Source organism: Malaya genurostris, chromosome 3 (assembly GCF_030247185.1).
Source record: "Malaya genurostris strain Urasoe2022 chromosome 3, Malgen_1.1, whole genome shotgun sequence".
In the NCBI taxonomy this organism is placed as follows: domain Eukaryota; kingdom Metazoa; phylum Arthropoda; class Insecta; order Diptera; family Culicidae; genus Malaya; species Malaya genurostris.
In genome coordinates this window covers 279,117,180-279,142,843 of record NC_080572.1, presented here as the reverse complement: position 1 = coordinate 279,142,843, position 25,664 = coordinate 279,117,180, and the positions used below count along the sequence as shown (strand labels likewise).

Here is a 25,664-nt window from a genome sequence, read left to right as displayed (position 1 = left end):
CCCTACCCTTTACGACCCCGTGCAAAATGTTTTATATTGAAAAATACAATGAAACATAGTGTAATGAAATTAATATAACATGAAAAGATATAATAAATTACAAAATAATACAATATAACATAATATAATATAATATATTTTAATTTAATATAATATAATACAATCACAGACTAACAGACAGGACACTCAAATTAGATTCTTCAATCATTTTAACGGTCTTTTCGAATATTCCTTTATTTGGGACAGTACTCACATGTGTCATGATGGCGCCACGTTACCCTATCAAAAACATCCTGTCTGTCATCTAGACTGTGTTTATTTTTTTCATTTACCAACAGAGTTGCCATTCATACAGAATTACCTGTAATGTATTGATTTGTATACGTCCATGCGAATTTCATGCAGGATACAGATTTAATACATATGGCCAAAACTATATACATAATTGTGCCGTTGGATGAGATCCAACGCAAGACAAAATCGAACCCGTTTTGTTACAATATTTACTTGCTTCTGGTCTGCCGCCACTTAATTTCTGGTGAAAACTACCGACACAATAAAAAATAGTCTAGATGAACAACGTTGAGTCAAATAAATGGTTACCTTCCAACATCGCGAAAAAGTTAAATATATTATCAACGTAATCCAATAATTTATTGTGACGATTCATTTTCAAATATTTTGATGAAATCAGGCATCCCTGCAAGCAGCTGATCGGTGTTGACAAACGAGGGGAAACCAACTCGTAAAAAAACTTTTACATAACACAAGGGGTGTACAGATAGTAAATAGTTCGCGCAGTACAATATAGGTGGAGCTAGTGCATCACGAAAAATTATTTTTTATAAGAATTTACTCATACTGTCATGTCTGTTAGTCTGTGATACAATGTCATACAATATAATATAATATATCATAAAACAATATATAAAATAACATTTAGTGTAGAGTGTCAGTTATGCTCTTCTATCTTCGCAATACTGCAGGAAGTAGAATATTTCTCTTCTAATAACAATAATAATATCCACATCTATAAAAATAATATATGTTATTATTATTGATGACAAATTAATAATAATAACAGTAAATATAATAATGAAAATAATAATAAAAAACGAATCTAATATAGTACAATGAATTATATAATAAATAATAGAATGAATAAAATGATATGTTGCGATATGCTATGATATTATATTACTTGAATTTATATGTCATTTCTCATGCTCTCATTCTGCCCTCAACGCATTCCATCGACCAATTGTCACCACAGACACACGTGTAGGCATGAAACAGGAACCAGTGAGGACCAAGCTCACCTTGTGACGACCTTGATAGTTAGTTAAAAGATTACTTTAATATAACTGATAATGATAATGATAACTTATAAGGAAAACAAATTTATATTTTGCGCAGAGGTACGTAGTACTACTCATAATAAACCCTATAATATAATATAATATAATATAATATAATATCATATAATATAATACAACATAATACAATATAACATAATATAGTAGAATACAATATAATATAATATCATAAAATATAATATAATTATATAATATAATATGCTATGATGCAATGCAGTATAATACCATAATAACCTAAAATAGTGTAAGACGATAATATATGAAACAATATGCTATGATATAATATAACAGTTAATGTCGCAGTGTAAGTTACGCTCTTCTCAAAATAAAAATAATACTAATAATACATGATGTAATAAACGACAGAATTATATGTTACAATATACTATGATAAACATTGCACTTTAGGATGGGCTTCAACCTACAAGCCATTTCGCACCCTCTCATTCTGCTACTAACGCAGAAGGCGATAGCACCCAGTCGACGCCGTTCTATTGACCAAATGTCATCATAGACGCTCGGGGAGGCATGAGATAGGGACTTGTGAGGACTTAGTTATCTCACCATTTGACGACCAGCAGCCATGGACCGAGTTATGTGGAGACGTATGTTTAATGTCTTTTCCAATCAGGGATTACTTTTCACAATTAAAAAGAACGTCTACTTCGGTTGGAGTCCAAAACTAAAAGAGACCGAAACCTTTTAATTATTCTCTAAGATCAATGTCTACATAACAACGTCTTATTTACTTATTTACAAGATTTATATATTTTCTTATTTACTAACGATGACATTCGATCATCGATTTCGCTCATATCGACTACATCGAGTAGGAGTGCGTTCTGATGTGAACACTCTAAATTCAATTCAATAATTAATTATTTTATGTACATAACAATTCCTCCCTCTTTATGATAATTCAAACTAAGAAAACTTATTTCAATGTATGTACAAAATTGTTTTTAAATCGAACAATATCTAACAAAATAAATACATTTCAGTTCAATTGATCAAAAAATAATCGAAAAAATGTTCTAAAGCCTAAACTCATCAAAATTTCGTTAAATTTCTACATTTTTTTTTTATGTAAACACTTTCGAAATCAAATTATTGATATATATAATCACTTTTAACTCTTTTTTTCTTAATTCTTTCAGATCTCCTTAAACAGGAATGATGACTGGAATCTGCTGTTGACTGCCTCGATAGCTGATCCATCATCCTCGGATGTTTCTCTTTTCGAGCCGGAATCGGAAGTTCTGTTGAGAGATTGAAACCACGAAACTCCTCTTCGTCAGATTCACTCCGTTGACGTTTTGATCTTCGGTCGACCGCCGAGACTATCGGTACATGCAACCGCATCATTGATTTGGGACCCTTTTGATCCAGCCTTTTCAATTTTATCTGCCCCCTGTGGGCCGAGATAACGTGTGCTCCGATCGCAATCTGAAAAACATTCGTAGAAATTTGTTTTATAAAAGTTGCATCTAACCATTTTAAAATGTCATTTTTATTAGGGTTTTTGTAATGAACCTTGTCACCTGTAGTAAGATTGGAAAATGGATCACCGTGTTCCTTATCTGAATTTTGCATTTCTGCAACTCTTTCAGCAGATGTTTCACTAAGCATATTTTTGTAGCGTTTAGTTGGATTTACCAAATCTAATAAAGTTTTTGGCCTATAATTTAATATTTTTTCAGACGGTGGAACCATGTCAGGTGATAAAACTGTGTTGCGATAATTGAATAAGAAGTAATTTAATTTGTCTTGCAAATCTACATTTTTAAATGCTGGGTCGATTAATATTTTTTTCATTACTTCTTTTACCACCCTCACTAAACGCTCTGCTTGCCCATTGCTTTGTGGATGATAAGGTGGGCTTTTCATTACATGGATCCCTTGCCTCTCAAAGAAATTAATGAATTGCTGCGAATTAAACGGTGGGCCGTTATCTGTCACAATAACATCCGGCAACCCAAACCTGGAGAACAAGTTGACAAATTTTTTTATTACTTTTTCTGCATCTGTACCGTTTTTCATCCAATCAAGTTCCAACCATTTGGAATAACTGTCTACAATCAGTAAAAATATTTGTCGCTCAAAATAGAAAAAATCTGCGTGTATTCTGCTAAAAGGTCTATTTGTAGGTGTCCATTCATAAGTTTTATTTTTATCTTTTACTACTTCCATTTTAGCACAAATGTCACAATTTCCCACAAAGTTTTCAATGTCTCGATTAATACCGAACCAATAAACACACCTTCTTGCTTGTTGTTTCATTTTCACGATGCCTATATGGTTTGTATGAAGAAGTTTTAACATTAAACTTTTCAAAGATTCCGGTATTATAACACGGTCTTGAAATAACAAGCAACCATCCACTTCTTCTAAGTCATGATGTTGAGAATAAATATCTTTGAAACATTTTTCCATTCTTTCAGGCCACCCTCTCTTTAAAAAAAACAAAACTTGTTGCAAAATTTTGTCATTTTTTGTTTCTTTGGCCAAATCTTTTGAATTCAAAGGAAAAGCACTGTCAAAATTTATGCTTTTTATGACTGTATTTTCAATATTCGTGGGAACTTCATCTTTTAAAGGAAATCTTGAGCAGAAGTCAGCGTTTGCCATTTTTGCTGACGGTCTGTAAACTATATCATAATCATAAATGGACAACTCCATTATATAACGCTGGAGTCTTGTTACAAAAATAGCATTTCGCCCAGATTTTCCTAAAATCCCCAGAAGTGGTTTATGATCGGTGTAAATAGTAAATTTTTTCCCAAACAGATACTTGTGGAATTTTTTAACAGTGGATACAATAGCTAAAGCTTCTAAATGAAGTATTGGATACTTCTTTTGAGCAGTATTGAGCGAAAAAGATGTAAAACAGATAGGCAACTCTGTTCCATTTGTTTCATGAGCTATTAATCCACCTAAACCGTACGAAGATGCATCTGCACACACAACAAGTGGTTTGTCCGGATCAAAAAATGTTAAAAATTTAGTTTCAAGTAAACGTTCTTTGCATTCTTGAAAGGTTTTATCACAAATAGGTGTCCATAAAAATTTTGTATCTTTTTTTAATAAATTATATAATGGATTAAGCATTATCGAGAGATTTGGAAGAAATTTCCCGTAATAATTTATTAATCCAAGAAACGATTTCAATTCTGTCACGTTTTCTGGTACTTTAGCCATTCTAATCGTTTCTACTTTTTGTGGATCTGGCTGTAAGCCTTTTTCTGAAATTATGTGTCCTAAATATGGTAAAGTGGTAACAAAAAATTTACATTTATCAGCATTTACTTTGACATTTGCATTTTCTAAACGTTCTAAAACAAGCTGTAGTTTTTGCTTGCAGTCCTTAAAATTTTTTCCAGCAATTAACACATCGTCAAGATAACCGAAAACAAAATCTAATCCTTTTAAAAGTCCATCCATGAATTGCTGAAATATTGCCGCGCTCGATGCAGCGCCTTGGGGCAATCGATTATATATATACAGTCCTTTTATAGTATTAATAACACAATATTTTCTGGATTTCTCCGACAAATTCATCTGAGTGTAAGCAGCAGTTAAATCTAACGAACAAAAAATTTTACAGCCAGCCAATGACGCAAATAAATCTTGGGCTGTTGGTAATGGATACGTATTTGGAATCATAACCTTATTAATTGAGACTTTGCAATCTATTACTAGCCGTATGCTGCCATCTTTTTTTATAACTGCAATCACTGGCGAAGCCCATAAACTGGTTTTTATCGGGGTTATGATTCCAACTCGTTCCAACTCATTCAAATGCTCATTTATTTTATCTCTCAAACGGTAAGGAACTTCATACGCTTTTCTAAAAATCGGTTGATTGTCATTTATCACTAGCTCAGCTTCAAAACCAGAAATTGGTAAAGAGAAGTCATTGTCAAAAATTTTACAAAATTTTGATTTCATGTCACTTATTATTTGCTCAGTATTGCTAAAACAATTATCGAATTTTATAGAAAATACACTGGAAATTTGCTTTCTCCAGTCTTCACACAGTACGTCCAACCAATCTCTTCCCAATAAGGGAACGAAACGGTGGCTACAGTCCAAGATAATGAGTTCCAACTGAACAGACTTTCCATTCAGTGAAACTATCACTAGTATTTTCCCTAAAACATTTAATGAAGAGCCGTTTATGACCACAAGCCTTTTTTTGCATTGGTTTAATGTAATGTGACCTAATCGCTTATAAAAATCCGCTTTGCTCATTACCGTTACTGCAGACCCACTGTCTACCTCCATCTTGCACAATTTACCTGCAATATTAACATCAAGGAGACAAGGTTCACTCACTTTATTTACGGATTTTATCATAGCGCAAGGATAATCACCTGATTCATTATCGCTCGTGTCATAATCAACTCTTAATCTTTTAAAATAATCATGCACATTCACGTTTTTATTTGTTTCAGCAACCGAGTTCACCGAATGTCTTCGGGTGTTTTTGAATTTGTAGCAATTTTTCTGGATGTGCCCCTTTTTATTACAAAAATGGCACACAAAATTGCTGTATCTACCCCTGCTGGTTGACCGCTGGTTAGTTCGAGACCTTTCTCGATGATTAACGTATCGATTCGCTTGACGATCTCTGCTTCTGCTGCGCGATCTCCTCCTACCTCTTTCATCCATGTTTCGAAAATCACTTCTATTATCTCGATTCCCTAAACGAAATTTCACCGAATTAATTGCTGAATCCTGATTTAAAACTTGCACTCGTGTAGTAGCAATCTCTCTATTTTTTATAATCTTTTCAGCCATTCGTAAGGTTAAATCATCTTCCTGTAGAAGACGATGCTGCACTTCCTTGTCGTACACGCCAAATACAAGCTGATCACGAATAGCAGAATCACGAAAAACGCCAAAATCACACGCCTCAGCTAAAAGTTTCACTCCAAGTATAAAATTCTCGCCCGATTCACATGCACCTTGCATGCGTCTGCGGAATTTAAGCCTCAAAACGATATCTGAATCTACCTTATCAAATCTTTCTTTTAATTTTTTTGTAATTTCAGCATAGGATAAAGTTTTTAAATCCGTAGCTGGATAAAGAAGCTTCAATTCTTCAAACACTTTCATGCCCGAAAAACTCATGAAAATATCCTTTTTTTTATCGTCAGCTACATTATTGCACGCGAAAAAATATTCCAGTCTTTCCACATAATTGGAAAAAGACGTGCCTATTAAATAGGGATCAATCGTGCCGATTAATGCCATATGTATTTGCTCCGGATTGAAAATGTCACAAAAAAAAGGAAGAAAAAAACCACGTACCTTAATTTCTTAACGTTCTTTGCTCAGCTTTCTTTGTCCTTTGTAAGCTTCCTTTGTCCTTTCTTAGCTTCCTTTGTCCTTTCTTAGCTTCCTTTGTTAGCTTCTTTTATCCTTCCTTTGCTTCTTTTGTCCTTTCTTAGATTCCTTTGTCCTTTCTTCGCTTCCTTTGTCCTTTCTTAGATTCGTCCTTTGTTCACCTTCTTTTGTTCGTTTTGCTTCCTTTGTCCTTTTTTCCAAATTCTTAGCGCCAACACGTTCCAAGCAAAGCGTCGATTTTCGACCGGCCCGTTCTCCGTTTGAACCAAGCAAAAACTTGATCCTGCCCCGGCAGCTTTCCAGCACTCAATACTTTCAGCGAAGATGACAGTAAACGCCGTACCTTTTTTGCTCACTTCACTCAAAAAAAACTTCAAGAACTTTTATCCTCGTCGCCACTTTAATGTCTTTTCCAATCAGGGATTACTTTTCACAATTAAAAAGAACGTCTACTTCGGTTGGAGTCCAAAACTAAAAGAGACCGAAACCTTTTAATTATTCTCTAAGATCAATGTCTACATAACAACGTCTTATTTACTTATTTACAAGATTTATATATTTTCTTATTTACTAACGATGACATTCGATCATCGATTTCGCTCATATCGACTACATCGAGTAGGAGTGCGTTCTGATGTGAACACTCTAAATTCAATTCAATAATTAATTATTTTATGTACATAACAGTATGCTTGATACAGCAAAGGACACCCCAGGCGACGACACGACCTGCCACTCGTCTATCAAAACTGTATCGTAAATTTAACTACCCTTCAGTAACTGGAAATGTCAAATCGAAAACGCTAGTGAATTTTTTTAAACTGGCAGCACAAGTTGATATATTTATTGATTTTGAATAACAGTCACCATAACCTTGGTTACTGCATATCGAAGGCAAGATGAATGTAAACAAAATAAATTTCAGATCGGTTATTATATTACGGAACATTTTAATGGATTTACCTGACTCGAGCGGAATGTAAAAAATGAGGAGTATGAGTTATGTCTTTTATAAAGCCAAGTTCAAAATTTATGTCTTGACTTGAAACCGTTGTGTGAAAAGGAAGACATGGAAATGACCGACAACGAGCTGAGCGAGGCTAGTGCTCTGCGGTACCTGTATAACGTACGGTAAAATGATTTCTTTGTGGAATTCCACTAGTAATCCTCGAATAGTGGCCAACAAGGTGAAATACTGTTTCCACTTCTGCGCAATCAACCGACACAAAACAATTTTGACACCGGTATATTACACCGAATCCTACAGCCCAGAAAAGCTAGCAGTTGAAGTGTACGGATGAATCGCTGGAAGCAGATCATTGTCCTTGTTCGTTGGTTTCATCCTTAGTTTCGATTAAATTCCGAAAATCGAGTTCATTTAAATGCATTTCTGCTTAATTTGGACAAAGTTTAACACTAATAGAACTATTCCACCGCTTTCAAAATATGTTTATTTGTTTTGGGGTTCCTTGGTAACTAGTCCATAGCAACTTAAACAGTGTTGCTCGAGAAGATTATTTTTATCATTTACAAGGGGTCGCTAGATTTGTGGTAACTGGCGGTGAATCGTTAGCGAACAGTTTTAATGCTGATTTTTCTTCGAAGTGCCTGGTCGTGTCGTCGCCCCAGGCCTATAGCTGTTAGGTAGGTAGACAGCCAAACAAACCGATTCCGGCTATCCTGGCTACCGGTTTTCAATTACCGACGGGAATTAATAGTCATATACTCAAAAAAGGATCTCACTTTCGTCAAAGATGGCAAAACCGATAATCAAAATCCTAGGTTCAAATGAAAGATCTTATGTTCCTACCAAAAATATTCTTCGGATTCAATAACAATTAATACCGTCGTTTGAAGTACGATGCCAATATCGTATGAAATCATCAAAATTTGAATAGCAACTAGTGGAGTTTGTACGTCATGTTAGTTGATGGCCACACGAACCGTCTTCGATTATACCGGAAGTATCTGCAATAGTGGAACTCATTTCTTTTTCTCATTGATGGCCTAATCGAAAACTGTTTCATTCTGTAGGTTATATCAGTTAATGAACAAAGAATATCTTTGGTTTCTTTGAAGAACCGAAGAGAAACATTTTGAATAGAATACCACAATATTATATATGAGAATACTATTGATATTAGAAAGGCATCTATAAACCACTAGGACCGAATTATGGATTTTTCTTTCGCCTAAATTCATGCTGTACTCATTTGCACTAGAAAATGAAGTGTTCAAGATGTGTAGTTCGATTCGATAGTCAAACACATCACGTCCAAAGTGAAAAATAAACTATTCTTGCATCTTAGTGAATTTATACATGAAATTTTTTTTTTGTTTGTGTTGTCGCTTGACTGGCTAAACATGAAATTCTTAAACAAACATCTTTGTTTTTGGATTGATATAAAATAATCATAATTTTTATCAGTGTTGCTCTATATCTGACATCCCTGCTGCATTGTCAAGACTTCGGCTGGTAACGTTGGCAGCACACACAAAATGAACTTAACGAAAGATTTTATGAAGCACCCGCTAGTAAGAGTGTTCATTCTCACAATCAAAAAATCAAACGGTTACAAAATTGTGGGCTTGCTCGTTATAAGTGCTAAACAATTTCCTGATTTTGTTTCAGGCAAATATTATTAGTTCTGTTAGTGTTAACCTGTTTTCTGTGCTCGTTGTGCTCGGTTTATTTCTTCACGGGTGACCAGAGCAACCTACAGTTATGAATGCTAGTAACGGAAACAATTCTAGCCATGGTAAGCCGCTCAAATGCAACCAAAATGTTCAGGTCTATCTTCGTCTCAGGTTAGTATTTCGGAAATTTCAAAGGAATGTTTTTCGTTGTTATGTATTGTATTTGAAATTTGCAGACCTACGAACGCACGCGAAAAGTTAATCCGGTCTCAGGAAGTGGTCGAGGTGGTCTCAACTCGTGAAGTGCTGCTGAAACCAATGACCCTCGATACGAGGAACGCGAAGAAATTTACCTTTGACAAGGCATTTGACGTCAACTCCAAACAGCATGAAGTGTACAATGCGGTGGTGGCTCCGTACATTGAGGAAGTGCTGGCCGGGTTTAACTGTACAGTGTTCGCCTACGGACAGACCGGAACCGGTAAAACTTTCACAATGGTTGGCGAAGAACAGCCGGAACTGAGTGCGGGTTGGGATGATGATACACAGACGGGAATTATTCCCCGGGCGTTGAACCATCTGTTCGATGAGTTGCGTATGACAGAGCTGGAGTTTTCGATGCGTATCTCTTACCTGGAACTGTACAACGAAGAGCTCTGTGATTTGCTGTCGACCGATGATACGGTGAAGATTCGTATCTACGACGATGTTAACAAAAAGGGATCCGTTATTGTGCAAGGTTTGGAAGAAATTCCTGTTCACAGTAAGGATGACGTGTATAAGTTGCTGGCCAAGGGTCAGGAACGGCGTCGAACAGCATCGACACTGATGAACGCTCAGTCGTCCCGATCGCACACCATTTTTTCGATTATTGTTCACATCAAGGAAAACGGAATAGAGGGGGAAGAGTTGCTGAAGATTGGAAAACTAAATCTCGTCGATTTGGCTGGTAGCGAAAACATCACCAAAGCCGGCAATGAGAAAGGCATTCGGACACGCGAAACCGTTAACATAAATCAGTCCCTTTTGACACTGGGTCGAGTGATTACTGCGTTGGTCGAAAGAACGCCACATGTGCCCTATCGGGAGTCCAAACTGACCCGACTGCTGCAGGAGTCGTTGGGCGGAAGAACCAAAACGTCAATCATTGCCACTATTTCACCGGGACATCGTGATTTCGAGGAAACTTTGAGTACACTGGAATATGCTCACCGGGCCAAGAACATTCAAAATAAACCCGAAGCCAATCAGAAACTATCGAAGAAAACGGTCATCAAAGAGTACACGGAGGAAATCGATCGTCTGAAGCGGGAACTGATGGCCACGCGAGATAAGAACGGAATATATCTACCGGAAGAGACCTACAATGAGTTGCTGTTTAAATCGGAATCAACCACCAAGGAACTTAACGACAAGGTAGTGCTTATAAAGCTTCTAAAGGAAGATCTGGCCAAGAAGGAGGCAATCTTCAAGGAGGTCAGTTTGAATCTGTTTGAGAAGGACGAAATGTTGCGAAAAACCGAAGGCGATCTTTGTTTTACGAGACATGAGCTGACCACCACCAAGAGACACTTGAACAAGACAAAACGACGATATGCCGAGAAAAAAGTCATCCTGGATCGGCACATAAAAACGGAGGAAACGTTAACCGGTCAGGCAAAGGAACTGATCGAGGTGGTGGAGACTGTTGAGAGTGACGCCAAGGGATTGCATGTGAGTTTCAATATGATTGAAGTAGTCATTTTTGGTTTTCTAACTATGCAAATGCATTTCTAGGACACGATCGATAGGAGAAAAGAAACCGATGTGAAAAATCAAACTGTGTGTGAGCAGTTTGTAGATCAGATAAAAAATCGGGTCCGGACCATGCAGTCAAATACATGCAGTCTGACACAGAGTTGCTATCAAATCAGCAACACGGTTATGGGCGATTGGGGTAAGCTTTGTGATCATTCGGTGATGAGTTGAGTTGATAGAATTATTTTTCTATTTTAGATAACTACCTTGCAAAGCAAGAATCCTTACAGCATGATACTCAAGCTAAACTGACTGCGCTCGAGTCATTTTCGCAAACAATGCTTTCGGCCAGTTCCGGTATGCTAACCAGTTTCCGAGCCGATCATTCCAACTGGAGTACCGAACAGTTACGAGCAGCTCAGGCCTTCACAGAAGACATCGAAAGAGCAGTTGAAACTCTCCGTACAACGCTGGCAGCGAATGTCCAATCGTTAAAGGAAACACTAACCGAACGCGAGGATGAACAGAAAAAATTACTGGAAGCAACCCTACAAATATGCCGGGAAAATGACCAACGAAATCTGGCGTTTTGTATGGCCCAGAAAAGGTGTCTGGTGGAAATCGATCAACTGGTGGAACAATTTGGCGACAGTCAAGCGCAAATCGAAGGGTTCGTCCAACGATCGAAGTTAGCTTCCGAGAAGCGAAGGGAACATCTGAAGCAGCTTCTGGAAGCGATGGACACCGAAGAAGCGGAACTGGACCGATTGAGCGTGGTTTGTCAGAATGTTCACGAGCGCAAGGTTTCGGTGAGAACGATGATTGCAAACAACGAAGCCGCTGTCGACCTGAACATTCACATTCAACAAGAAGCACCGAAGCAAGTTGAAAGTAACATCCGACAGCTGGAAACATCGGGCCACGAGTTTAAATCCGTTGTGGAAGCTCGGTTGCACAATCAAATAATTCAACCGGCGGAATCGACTGCCCAACAGCACAGAGAAATCGTTGCCCAGCACAATCAGCATCTGACCAGCTTCGAAGATTGTTCTCGCACACGGTGGGACCAGTTTACGTCCCAGTTCGAACAGAATCGATCGCAATTTTGCACCGATCATGAATCCCAAACGAGCGCTCTCCAGGATCAAGTCCGTTCGGAATATGTCGCCCAAGCCGAGTTCCGCAACACAACGATGTCACTGACGAAACAGTTGCAACGAAATGTCACATCACACCAGCACCAGACCGATGCCAATCTGGGCGAACTCAACGAACAGGTAGACCGGTTCCACCGGGAAGAGCTGACCCTGTACCAACCCACGGGACAAACACCGGTTCGCAAGACCATCAGCTATCCGAAGGATTTGGCGATGACATCGCCCCATGATCGAATAGTTCGTCGGTTTTGGCGCGAACGAGGTATGGTGGATCTCGACGTGTCCAACATTATCAATGAGGTAAGATTATACGCGGGGTTACACGCTTTCTGTCTGATGTAAATTTTTAAACTCTCCCAGGATAACGAAGATGGCAGTATACTGTGCCAGAGTTTGAACGCTGATGAAGTTCGTAATTCTACTCCGCTTGCCCTGCGACCGAACGTACTGGACGAGGATCACAAACGATTCCGGGATTTGCAGATTTCCAACATCCTGTCAAAGGTAACGATGCAGTGTTTCGTTTCGTCAAATTTTACCACCTCCACATTTCAGATCGGCAATGACACCGAATGTGACGACAATAAGGAAAACATGGACACTATTGTGGAGAGCGCGTAACGATCAAAACTTTCTTTTCTAGTAAATCGAAAGCCTTTTTTACTAGTACTTCTACGATAGTTGTATGCCTTCTGTTGATGAGTGGCACAAGCCAGGAAGAAAAAATGTTTTTAATGTCAAAAAAAAGTACTGCAATGTTTAGCACATATATGTTCAACATTACTATCCCAAATCTCAGTGAAATGTTTAACATTGATACCCGCTGTTTTAGCCTACGGCGAAAATGCAATTGAAGCTCCATCAAAATGTCAATCGTACGCCACGAGACGCCGAGACGAGAACTAACGATATTTTCTTAATTTTTATTCTTATGTTCTTTACCTGTTATTAAACAGATTGACCTTTTTTTAAATTCAATAGATTTTATCTATCTGATGACTCATACTTCGTTTCACGTAAACAATTGCATAACTTTTAACTAAGTATGTCATAAGATTAATTAATGCAATCAGGTTGTCAGCATCAAAGCAACTGGAATAAAAAGAAGCGTCAACTTTATTTTGCATACCAACGTCTTATTCCTATAAATCCCTATCCTATGCGGTATTAGCACATATCGCGGCAGAACCACTCGGACTGGGAATAATCGGCAACGACCTAGGTGACGAAATGTAGAGACTGCTTCTATCAGAGCAGCACGCAGAAAATTACAATGTAAATTTAAAAAAAGTCGGGTGAGTAACGTCACAGACATAACTGAAGGACGTGAATACGAATAAAAATGATAATGGTTTGTATTGGTTGACTGTGAATTTCGCAATTTTTACTGCTTCGCTTCCAGAATGGTGACGTTGCATTTGAACTAAAGATTGACTTGCACGCTCATTCTTGTTTACGGCCGTATGCGATACGTTGGAAAGTATATAAAATTTGTATTCCCGTTTACGTTCAAATCGATCACACTTTTAAACGTCGTACATGCATAAAAATATCTCGTACATGTCCATCCAACTTTAAACTTTAAATCAGTTCTGGTACTGACTTGAGTTGTGATTAAAAATGTTTGATATCATTTGTATTTTGACTAATTTTTCGCTGATTTTGTATCACCATGCTTGCTTACGTCCGTATCAACTATTCGACGAACACATACTTTCGAACGAATGCGAACAAGCCATTCTTGTTTTCACTGCAATGTGTACGAATGCGATTTCCTGTGCAAAAGAAGGATCGGCTGCGCAGGTAGTTTTTTTAGGAAGATTCCAAGCATCAAGGAAGTGATGAATGCTACACAATAAATAAATATCTTACTCAGGACCAATTTTATTCAAGTTGGTAAATGAATTTTCAAATTAAACCTCGTGCAAAGTACAAAAAGTATTTGAAATAGCAGTCCAATCAGTAGTATCTGCGGAAAATATGTTGCATTTTTCTTGCAATTTTTTCATGTTTTCGATAGTCTACATATTCATTCAATTGGTATAATCATGCATTTAATATAAAATAAAAAATGTTTACCCATGGTGTATTTTCATAAAGTACCTAATAGATGGAAAACTTGATGCGTAAAAACTTAGAACCACGCATATATTCGAAGGCTCGCCAGAAAAAAAACAGCATTTTACTATCACCCTCATTCTTGATTTATTCAAACACAAATTTATGATTTGATTGCACCTTTAGATTCGAAAATAAATTTGTTGGAAATCGGTCAAACTTGTTTCGATGTGTTCGAACGGTTGATTCGCCACTGAAACTGAAGAATCCAAACCACGGAATTTCATCTATTTGTCCGTAAACGAGAATGGGACTTTTCGTTCGTACGAATGATGTTCGAATACACGCATCGTTTGAAGCTAAACTGGCATACATTCTAGCGTTTCGCATATGGTTAATCACATGAATTGGACTGATTTTATCAAGGCTTAGCATTTATTTGAAGTAGTTAACTGATATTGGAATATTTTGTGGCAAACGAGTCGCGTTCGAATTCATTAGAGTGAAAAAAGAACGGCTTATTCGTATTCGTTCGAAAGTACCCGTTCGTCGTATAGTCGTTACGGACGTAAACAAGAGTGAGGGTATTATTGGTGACAAATATTTTGTACCACACAATTAAATAACGTGGAACAAATGAGAGTAAACATAAAGCAGTCAAATGCTGGTTTTAATCACACTCGTTTGGTGCGAATTTTGCACAGCGAAAAGTGAACAAAGCTGATCAAATTATTCATGGTCAACTAGTAAAAAAACGTTTACATAACACAAGGGATGTACCGATAGTAAATAGTTCGCGCAGTTCAATATAGGTGGCGTTAGTGTCCCACGAAAATTTATTTTTAGAAGAATTTACTCATAGTGTCATGTGTTGGTCTGTGTTATCATTATCAATATCAACCATAGAAATAAGTCACTAAAAAAATTGTAAATCGTCTATTCTAAAAATTCGGTCGTCTGCGACAGATACATACATGTTGATGCTTTTATTGAACAAACAAATAATTCTTGTTTGCTAGAGAATACTACCTTTTAAATCTGTGATTGCCTTTAATCCACCAGACAATTTATTTCGTTTTTCGCTCTAATCCTGTAAACATCAGTACAAGCAAGTTTATCGCGATCACGAATTTCATCGTCGAGTAGTTTGTCTTCATCGAAATGTGGAAAAACATCCTTGAACCGTCTCCCAAACATCAACTCGGCTGGCGAGACTCCTGTGATTGAGTGTGGTGTAGCAGAATACATGTATAGATAATCTTGTAGATCGTCCATCCAGTTGGTATGTTTCATGTTACTGATCCGTAAGATTTTTAACAGAGATCTATTTTGCCTCTCCACCTCTCCGTTTGCTCTCGGCCAATAGGGTGTGGTCTTTGTTAGTTTGACACCCATATCTACGAAACAATCCTTGAATTCAGTGCTGCTAAAGTAAGTTGCGTTATCCGTGGCCAAGACATCCGGTCGTCCCAATTCAGTAAAGATGATCCAAACATGATTTACAGAATTTTTCAACTTCCGAATCTACGCCCGGCCACCAGAGGGATGCACGAATTCTTCGCTTCATTTTTCCACATCCTGGATGTCCAGTATGTCCCAATTCCAGAACTCTGCTTCTTAGTTTTACTGGAACAACGATTTTATTTACTCGCAACAGAACATCACGTATGCAGCTCAGTTCGTTTTTGAACGCTTTGTATTTCTGCAATTCTTGTGTCCATCTTTCGGAATACAGTGCTCTCTTGACATGTAAAATTTCATTGTCTATCTCCGAAGCTTCGATTATGTCTGTCATCGTTATAGCTGCAGGACGTCCAGATTCCACAATTGAGCACAGCATTTCATCCACGCCTTTGTCGAAACTTTTGCTGGGAATATCACGGCACAGTCTCGACAAGGGGTCAGCAATGTTTAGTTTCCCTGGTACGTAGACTATTGAGAACCTGAAAGATTGCAGTTTGAGGACCCATCGTTCGATTCTGGCACTCGGGACTGACTTCTCTCCGAATAATGTTTCTAGCGGTTGATGATCCGTAACGAGGGTAAACTTCAATCCTCTGAGGTAAACTTCGAATTTCTCCAAAGCCCAAACGATTGCTAGAGCCTCTCGTTCGAGAGGAAAGTAACGTTTCTCTGTTGGACTCAAACTCTTGCTGGCATAGGAAATTGCTCGGGGAATACCTTTCTCCAGCTGCACCAATACTGCACCTACTGCTACACTGCTTGCATCTGTGATCACTAATGTTGAATTATTTGGGTTGTAATACCCCAGATGTTGGGGGTCCGATATAGCTGCCTTTACTTTTTCGAATGCCCTTGTTTTATCCGTCGACCATTCGTACTTTGTTCCTTTCATGATCATTTGTCGTAGTGGCGCAGTTATGGCTGATAGGTTGGGAATGAATTTTCCTACATATGTAACAAGTCCCAGAAATGAACGCATTTCCGATATATTGTCCGGTTTCCGGAACCTTCGAATAGCGCCGAGTTTGTCTTCCATCGGTAAGATACCTTCGGGGGATAGCTCGTGACCCATGAATGTAACACTCTTCTTTCTAATCTGACACTTTTCCTCGTTCAACTCAATTCCGTGTTCCGCGAATCTACGACGAACTGCTGCAAGATGACGATCATGTTCTTGTACCGTTCTTCCATAAATCAGCACATCGTCGATAAAGTTTCGTACTCCTTTCAAACCTTTGAGAATGCGCTCCATTTCGCGTTGAAATATTTCGGAGGCACAATTCATCCCGAACATCAGTCTTTTGTAACGATAAAAAGCTGAATGAGTCACAAATGTTGTTATTTCCCGGGATTCCGGTGACAGTTCGATTTGGTGAAATGCCTTCCGAAGATCAAGCTTCGAGAATACCCGACATCCATTCAGGTAAGGCATTATTCCGTCAAAAGTAGGTAGGGGGTGACGATCAGGAATGATTGCTTTGTTTGCCGATCTCATATCTACACAAATACGTACTTCCTTTCCGCCGTTTTTAGGTCTAACTACGAGCGGAGAAACCCATGACACCTTCGATGGAGCTAATTCGATGACGTCTTGGTCCATCAAGTTCTTTAATTCATTTTCCACCAATCCCTGTAATGGGATCGGGATACGCCGACAGGATTGATGAACTGGCTGTATTTTTTTGTTGATGTTTAACTTTACCTCCAAATCTTTAAATTTTCCGAGTGGCCTCACAGGTTTCGATTTTATTTCTGCCAGATCTGATTTTATTTCCAAAATTCCGAGTTCCATTGCCGTTTTTCTGCCCAGCAGGTTGCTACCAGCTCCTTGGATTACGTATATTTCATCATGGATTGTTTTAAACTTTGTCGAGAAATCTGCCTTGAAAACGCCTTTCACTTTCAATTTGTGATCACCGTACGCAACAAGTTTCTTCCGTACGTCCGTTGACTCATAGCTAACCTTGCACTGGTGTTTTTTTTAAAAATTTCCAGCTTGCCTCGTTGATTACATTCACTCCAGCACCTGAGTCCACAATCCACGAAAGCTTTACCCCACCTACGGCACAATTGATCTTCACACTTTTGTCTGAATCGATTGCAAAGATGTGTTTCCGTATTGTTTGCACTTGATTTGCTTGATGTGTGCTTTCATCCGATGATTGACCACCTTCTACTTCAGTTTGGTCTTCGTCGTCTTCAGAATCGGTTTCGTCCAACTGCCTAGTTTTTTTCTTGAATTTTTCCTTCTTCTTGTATTTCGCTTCTTTAGTACGACACATCTTTTTGAAATGTCCGACGATTTTACACCTCTCACATATTTTGTTCTTGGCAGGACATTTCGAATTGCTTGCAAAATGCCCGGACATGCCACATCGAAAGCATGATCCGCTATTTTCTCCTTCCTTCACTCGATTAACGTCAATTTGAGTTTGTTGCACGGTCTCACGATTTTTGTTTAGGGTTTCCAACAATCGTGCTTCATCGATAATCTCATTAAGTGTTAGCAACTTCTTCTTTAAAATAGATTCCCGGAGACTTCTAAGAAAACAATTGTCAAAAATCTGTTCAGTTATGCGCAGCTCCAAACACGCTCCATAGTCACATATGCCACCTTGTTCACGTAAGCGAGAGACAAATTTATCGAACGTTTCATTTTCTTGCTGACGAATTTGGCGGAACAAATGGCGCTCATATGGAATGGATGTTAGCGGTGCAAAGTAGGCATCCAATAAACGAACCGCATGATTGTATGCATTTACACCTAGCGGTAAATCAGCATCATGTCCAGGAAGGCTGTAAAAGATGTCCTGAACATCCGAACCAGCATAGTGAAGCAAGAATACCTTCTTCCGCGTTGGCAAAACGACATTGTTTACTTCCATGAACAGTTCCAATGATCGCTTCCATTTGGTCCACCGGTTGCCAATCGACGAGATGTCACTGATGTCAAACGGTTTCATCGAATTCACCTCCATTCTCACTTTTCAATGATTTCACTTAAACTCTCCAGACAGAATCGTCTGTTTCGCGCACTTCTACAATGATTGTTTTGTTCGCAACTGCTTTTTCTGTGTTTAGTTCGATTCCAATGGGTTTAGCACCTCATTCTGTTCGACACTACATTTGAACACTGGCAGCTCTGCTTCCTAGCTTTTATAGTCGGCGTTCATCGAAGTGAAAATTAAATTTTTCTTCATTTAAGAATTCTTTTCGTGGGTTTTACACTGTTTTTCGGCAGAATCATACTTTCTGAACTATTTTTCTGTTATTTGGCCATCCTCGTCGCCAAATTGTTATGCCTTTAACAATAAAACACTTAGCACTTTATGATACGTGTTCTTTATTTCCATGTGTACATATCTCTAGTAGTATGTTCGTTTTCTCTAGGTAGTCTAATGCAAAGTGCAACAGCTACAGCAGCAGTTAACCAATGACATGTAGTCATAACAGTTGCCTAAAATACATATACCGAAAACTTTGAACTTTGAAATAATTCGGTAAATTTGGAAGAAACAGTATATGGAACGATCAGCAGTTTATCAACTTTTAACGAATCGTTCGGTAAAAATGCCGAATCCAATTGTTATACGCAAGCACGCCATATTGTATTTTAGTTAAATTTTAACAAAGTGAGTAAATTGGAGTCAATTTTGAACAAAGTTCAATGTCTTTATGCTTCGTCATTCGGACTATTCAGTAAGTAATATAAATCTTTCTACAACATTTCATCTTAGCAATAAATGGTTGCAATCACATTTTTTTCTGTCCGAAGGCAGTTCTCGGTAATGTAGAAAGGCTTAGACGACATGTCTCTTTACATATCCGCAAACACTATTAATTTAATTATATAAATTATATTAAATTTAAATTAAATCTGTGTTATTTCAGGTCGATGACCCGTTTCCTGAAATAAATCAAGGTACGTTCGGTTATCTTCCCGTGCTGACTAAACAGTATAATATTACCGAATCCACATCTCAAATTACTGATCAGTATAGTGAAAAATGACAGCTCAAGCAAACTTCAGTTTTACGGAACGTTCGTCAATAAATAAATTACTGAATGCGGTACGTTCAACTGAGTAAAAGTCGATAAAAATATTGCTGAGTTCGGTAAAGGAAATTAAGTATGCATAAACATAAAAATATAAACACAGTTTAAATTACTAAGAAAAATGATTAAATTTTGTGGTTAAAAAATATGATCTGGTTTATATAATGGAAGTGTATAATACATTCTCAATATTATGCTTCGACTTTTACAATTAGAAGTTAAATTTAGATACTCGGCAAGATTGTACGACTGGTTCTGCATCCTGCTCACGAAACATTATCCAAAATAGTAATTATTCCACAGGCAATCCGTGCCCCAACGGTATCCTCTTCGCTTTGGAACGACACCGGATTGTTGATTGACAGATCCGGAAACCGGTAAATTTCGGAAGCTTTCTCGTGAATCACAATCGACCGACCGACGATTCCGGCAAAACCGAACAGGTTGATGTACGGGCTGTGAAAGTCGATCATGGCGTTCCCATCTTCCTTCACCTCCATGTTACCAATCTTGCAAAACAAAAGCCAAGCGATTAATGTGCTACTTCAGCAAATTTTGATAGCGATTTTACTCACAATACTGCTTCTGAAATGTGGTCCGGTCGATTTGCACCCTTCCTTCATGTCCCCGAAAGCGTGCACGTGTACCGCATGCTTCCCGACTGGTAATCCGGTGGCATTGATGTTGGTTTCGATGTGACCCGGTGCCCACTGTCTGAACGAAATGGTACCCATTATCTGCTGTTCTGGATTGTCGGCAACGAGAGTAGCTCCCGCTCTCCATGACGGTTCCGGCTGGAATAAAATGAAACAGAATTTTTAAAATTGTACCTGTCCCTGATTCGAGAAATGTTCGACTACTACTTCTTTGCAACTTGAAAGCACTACAGAAGTTCCCCGTCCAATTCTATGCGACTAAGAAGAAGACTAAGTTCCACAATGCCATTTAGTGAAAATTCCTTTTTTGAACTCAAAATTACATGCGAAAGTGTTGGAAACTTGTTCACTAATCCATATGGACAACTTTTTGGATTTTTTCCTGTTGAATATGCTTTTTTAAATACACCGATTACTTTTCTTCAGCTTGAACTATTTTTGATATTCGATATATGGTACAAATATAAATGTAGTTACATCTTATCTATGTAACAAATATTACATTAAAATTCGTGAAAATAAAAAAGTAAGTTTTTTCTACCCACAGAAGCGTATTCCTAATTACATTGTCTTCGATGAAGGCGAATCCACAAAAATCTCTGATATCCTACGAATATCCCAAAGTATCCAGAAGTTCCACAATTACATAAGACATCCACTTTCTTTCTGCTTAAAAATACACGCGAAACTACAGAACAAGTTCTGAGTGAACTTTCTCGCTGCTGGTCGAAAATGCTATTCGCGAACCATTTTCCCTCCAACTTTTCCTACACAAAAAAAAACGTTATCTAATATGGACTAATGCAGTTCTAACCAAAATATAACCTAAACTTAAGATGGAATATTCGCTATTACTAGATCCTAAATCAATGGGCTGATAATTTGGATAAAACGGAGGCACCGAATGGACTAGAACGGAGGCACACAGTCGGGCCAGAATTCATCACAAGCGGGTTATGAGTGCATACCTTTTATCATAGTAAATTGTGTACGGAAAATCAAACAGAATTATTAGTTCATCTTTTATTATGTTATACAATGGCATGACCTACATTATTGACACAATGACGCTAAAATGAAAAGTAGAGCCGCTGCTTGTTTAGAGATGATACTTTCAGAAAGAGCTGTCAAATCGATATGAAATTTTTTTAAATATTTAACCTTTTTCATGATTTCTTATAAAAACGGGCAAATTCATTTGAAAAATCATAGTCGAAGTAAAAGAAAAAGTTTTTACTCTGAGGTGGTTATGTTGATATTAATTTATTGTGCGAAAACTAACGTTTATTTAGCATGGAGCATTATTCTTGGAACAATACTTTTTTTCAAATGCCCGGAAATGACAAATAAACTTTTCAACATGAATGGTACTCAATCGTTCAACATTCTAGTACTCGAGAAAACAAAAATTACACTGGATTCTGTTTTAAAAAATGTTGGTACGATGAAACCTAACCTTACCCGATTTCACACATTTCTAAAGGTTTTGCATGTTTAATCGTAGTTTACCCTAAAAAAAAGTAGTAGTAATCACTTGAAATCGATGTTCTTCAACTCCGAATTTACTTTTATTGCTGATATCTATTTGTAATATTGAATAAACAAAAAAATCGTTGAAAATTACTACTGCAGATATGAGAATTTTCGAAAAAACTCTTTCTTGGTTCCATTTTTTATTAGCAGGTGTCGCTATCGGTAATTCAGTTTTGCGTTAATGTGCCAATCAGTTCAGAATGAATTTCGAATCAAATCCGAGTGGGCGAAAAATGTTCATTCAGAATTCCATTTTTCATGAAATCCAAATCAAAGCGGATTCCAGTGCAACAAACGAATCCGAATGAATTTCGCCTACAACCGATTGGCTCGTAAATCTATCGGAATTGAGTGAGAAAAAGTGAACTGAATTGTCAATTCGTTTTCTTCTTCTTCTCCTCTTTTTCAGAACGTTTTCGTGTTGAATTTTATTTGAATTCGAAATAAAAATATTGTTTGACTGAATGCGTACACGGAAAATAAAAATTACCTATTATTTGATTTCTTTTTACTTCATTTTGAGTTCTTTTGAATCTTTTCTTTCACTCGCTCCTTCCATTGTTGTTTAAATACAAAGAGTATCGTTCAATAAGCTAAAATTAAGTAAACCATATCAACCTAAAATGGAGTCAATACAATTCAACTGTAGAGTAAATATAACTATCCATTGAGTAGATATAACTAATCTTCAAGTACCTTATGATAAAAAAAGAACCGGAATTTTCATTTTAAAATTCCCGCGCTCGTCCAATCGGTAAACTTTTATTCTCTTAACGTTGGCAACACTTTTATACACATTCTGTGAAATTTTGACGCATATCGTACGATTAATTTTTGTTTGGCGTCTATACAAAGAAGTTGAAAAATTTTCGTGTGGTGATTTTTGTAATGGATGAAAATTTAGAACAAAGTGCGTGCATCAAATTTTGTGTTGTAAATGGATTTAAGTGTTCCGAAACGTTGAAAATGTTAGAAAAGGCCTTTGGTGAATCGTGTCTAGGAAAAACACAGGCATACGAGTGGTATAAACGCTTCAAAGGTGGTCGTACAAGCTTGGATCATGATGAGATCCCTGGGCGCCCAACAACATCTGTTACTGAAGAAAACATTGAATCGGCGAAGCAAATCGTGTTGCAAAATCGTTCTGTACCGATTAGAGAGATTGCTGTGTTGTTGGGCATCTCTTATGGATCAGCCGAACACATTTTAACTGATGTTTTGGGCTTGAAACGCGTCGCTTCTCGGCTGGTGCCAAAAAAGCTGAATTTCATTCAAAAACAGCGTCGTGTTGATGTGGCCAAAGAGATGATTTCCAACGCAGATAGTGACCCCACATTCATCGAATGCATCATAACTGGTGATGAGGTGTGGATCTATGAATATGACGTCGAAACCGCACAACAATCGACCGAATGGCGCTTCGAAGGCGAGCCGAAACCATCCATTATAAAAATCGCCACACGAAAATTTTTCAACTTCTTTGTATAGACGCCAAACAAAAACTAATCGTACGATATGCGTCAAAATTTGACAAAATGTGTATAAAAGTGTTGCCAACGTTGAGAGAATAAAAGTTTACCGATTGGACAAGCGCGGGTATTTTAAAATGAAAATTCCGGTTCTTTTTTAATCATAAGGTATATCTAGCACCACTGCTACTAATGATGGTAATATAACATTAGCTTTTATTCATTATGTTATAACGGTTGATCTAAGTTGTTTGATGTCTTGACGACACTTACTCAGCTTAGAATGAAGAGTTTTTTTAAGTGACAAACCATGCTCCAAACTTTACTGTAAAGACACAAATATTTATGTAAATTATGTTTTTGTTTGCATAAAATAACCGCCAAAGTTATTGGATTTGAGTGTTTCTAAAATATTGTAGAAGACTCCAAAAACCTATTTTTTCAAATTAAAAAGATAGATTTTATTGTGTCTTTACAGTGAGTTTTGGAACATGGCTTGTCACTTAAAAATAATCTTCATAATCGACTGAGAAAATTTTATGAAGATATTAAACAACTCAAATCAACCTTTATAGCATAATAAAAAAAAGTAAAATCATATTTCCACCACTAACAGCAGTGATGCTAGATGTATTAAGGAATGATATATTGTTAGGACTTTGTGTCGGTTTTCCTTTGATAACTTTTTCTACAAATGTCGGATTGTTTTACGGTCTTTGAAGATTTTCTTCCTCGATAAATTTCCTGCGAAAATCACACATGCACTGATTTTTAGAGCTTATAGGTTGATCTCCAGACGATTTTTTTTTGTAAAAAGTGAATTTCTTCGTACTAAATCCCATACAAACTGTAAACCACGGGCGCGAAAATATAGTTTCTCAGATCAAACTAAAATTTTGCATGGTGCATTCAGACATCATTGGCTTTGAACTCTTGAGATTCACAAATCGACTTTTGGGTCCCTCCAGCATTTCACTGTAAGTCATGTACGATTTACATGGCAGAATAACACAGTGTCACGAGTCATTCATAAATTCCTCTGGTTATGAAACATTCCATCAGACATCACGAAAAAAAATTCCATTCCGGTCCATTCATACTTTGTTCCCAGAACTTCTAATCGGCTTCAATTAACAGCTGCCTGCGTACTACGTAACAGAATTCTCACGGCTTTGAACTTGATCACGATAATGCATTCTAGCTCTGATTTCCCTGAAACCACCTTTGATGCGATGAATATGCATAATAGTCATTGGAAAACAATGCACTTTTCCCACCCTAGCTTTCCACTGCAGCCAGTTTATTGGGTTTAGTCAGTACAAGGTAGATCGGATAACGAGAGATCGCCGACTTAGACAACTGTTTGTCATTTCACGAGAAAAAAAAACACAGGTTTGTTCTTACTCTGGGTAAAATTTCAATCCCCCGAAATCCGTGTGGTCCCAGCGGTCCGAATGCCGATGGTCCAATTCCGCTTGGTGTGATAAATTCTACATCATCGGTAACGGCACGTGAAAATTTCGCTGACAAATTTGGCACCACTAGCACTGAGATTGTTAATAGCAGCAGAGTGTGGAAAACTGTGGAAAACCGTCGACCCATGTTTGTCACGATTGAATGGGGGGTCTAACCGCACGACGTTAACCGATGATTGATTTGTCTAGAACTAAGCCCGGGCCTAGCCGAGCGGGTCGTATTAATAAGCTTGTGGGAGGGAAGCCTGTTTGGGTCAATCAGTACGAAAGTATCATTAATAAATGTGCGCAGCATTACACTTACACGCATTAAACTGAATCATTAAACAGTTGAAGTTTTTCTTCTTCGAATCGATCCATGGTTTGAGTTGCGACTACTCTAATTCGTAAACTGAAACAATATACTAAAATTTTAGTATGGGTAAAATTTACTCAAGCTATAAGTTCTCTCGTATTAAATCATACATTAGAGTAAGCGTTGAATATTCGAACATTTGAGTGAAAATAATACGCCAACCGCGTTGCGCTGTTCAGTGAAATTATTTTACCTTTCCTTTCCATAAATTTCACATGAGAGAGTTTTTCTTATTATTTTAATAACAAATATGTAAGCTAAATTGATAGTTATAATGAATGGTACACTGTACTGCCCATACTTGCATATCAGTCCCATATGGAAAATCGGCATGTCGAGAAA

General features: G+C 37.5%; 3 protein-coding genes across 3 annotated transcripts; 1 reads left to right on the top strand and 2 right to left on the bottom strand.

Moving 5' to 3' along the window:
* Nucleotides 1-2,676: 2,676 nt before the first annotated feature.
* Nucleotides 2,677-6,493, bottom strand: LOC131434349 (uncharacterized protein K02A2.6-like). The gene is made up of 2 exons (XM_058601017.1): nt 2,862-6,493; nt 2,677-2,787 (listed from the first exon to the last, which is right to left on the bottom strand). Exons 1-2 carry the CDS (start codon nt 6,348-6,350, stop codon nt 2,677-2,679), a joined length of 3,600 nt encoding a protein of 1,199 aa, XP_058457000.1. The 5' UTR covers nt 6,351-6,493.
* Nucleotides 6,494-9,294: 2,801 nt separating this feature from the next.
* Nucleotides 9,295-13,234, top strand: LOC131438279 (kinesin-like protein Klp61F). Its single transcript, XM_058608166.1, has 6 exons — nt 9,295-9,533; nt 9,599-11,075; nt 11,139-11,298; nt 11,358-12,556; nt 12,617-12,760; nt 12,812-13,234. Exons 1-6 carry the CDS (start codon nt 9,451-9,453, stop codon nt 12,875-12,877), a joined length of 3,129 nt encoding a protein of 1,042 aa, XP_058464149.1. The 5' UTR covers nt 9,295-9,450; the 3' UTR covers nt 12,878-13,234.
* A 5,870-nt stretch (nt 13,235-19,104) lies between these two features.
* Nucleotides 19,105-25,147, bottom strand: LOC131436852 (superoxide dismutase [Cu-Zn]). Its single transcript, XM_058605794.1, has 3 exons — nt 24,897-25,147; nt 20,410-20,628; nt 19,105-20,343 (listed from the first exon to the last, which is right to left on the bottom strand). Exons 1-3 carry the CDS (start codon nt 25,092-25,094, stop codon nt 20,101-20,103), a joined length of 660 nt encoding a protein of 219 aa, XP_058461777.1. The 5' UTR covers nt 25,095-25,147; the 3' UTR covers nt 19,105-20,100.
* Nucleotides 25,148-25,664: the final 517 nt, after the last annotated feature.

Excerpts from the sequence above, each read along its gene's own strand:
- LOC131434349 (XM_058601017.1), bottom strand. The coding sequence starts at position 6,350 with ATGCAAGGTGCATGTGAATCGGGCGAGAATTTTATACTTGGAGTGAAA. Across the intron at positions 2,788-2,861 it reads ACATTTTAAAATGGTTAGAT|GGGGCAGATAAAATTGAAAA; the intron begins GCAACTTTTATA and ends CTCGGCCCACAG.
- LOC131438279 (XM_058608166.1), top strand. The coding sequence starts at position 9,451 with ATGAATGCTAGTAACGGAAACAATTCTAGCCATGGTAAGCCGCTCAAA. Across the intron at positions 11,299-11,357 it reads CACGGTTATGGGCGATTGGG|ATAACTACCTTGCAAAGCAA; the intron begins GTAAGCTTTGTG and ends TTTCTATTTTAG. Across the intron at positions 12,557-12,616 it reads TGTCCAACATTATCAATGAG|GATAACGAAGATGGCAGTAT; the intron begins GTAAGATTATAC and ends AAACTCTCCCAG.
- LOC131436852 (XM_058605794.1), bottom strand. The coding sequence starts at position 25,094 with ATGGGTCGACGGTTTTCCACAGTTTTCCACACTCTGCTGCTATTAACA. Across the intron at positions 20,629-24,896 it reads GGATTGAAATTTTACCCAGA|CCGGAACCGTCATGGAGAGC; the intron begins GTAAGAACAAAC and ends ATTTTATTCCAG. Across the intron at positions 20,344-20,409 it reads CACATTTCAGAAGCAGTATT|ATTGGTAACATGGAGGTGAA; the intron begins GTGAGTAAAATC and ends TTGTTTTGCAAG.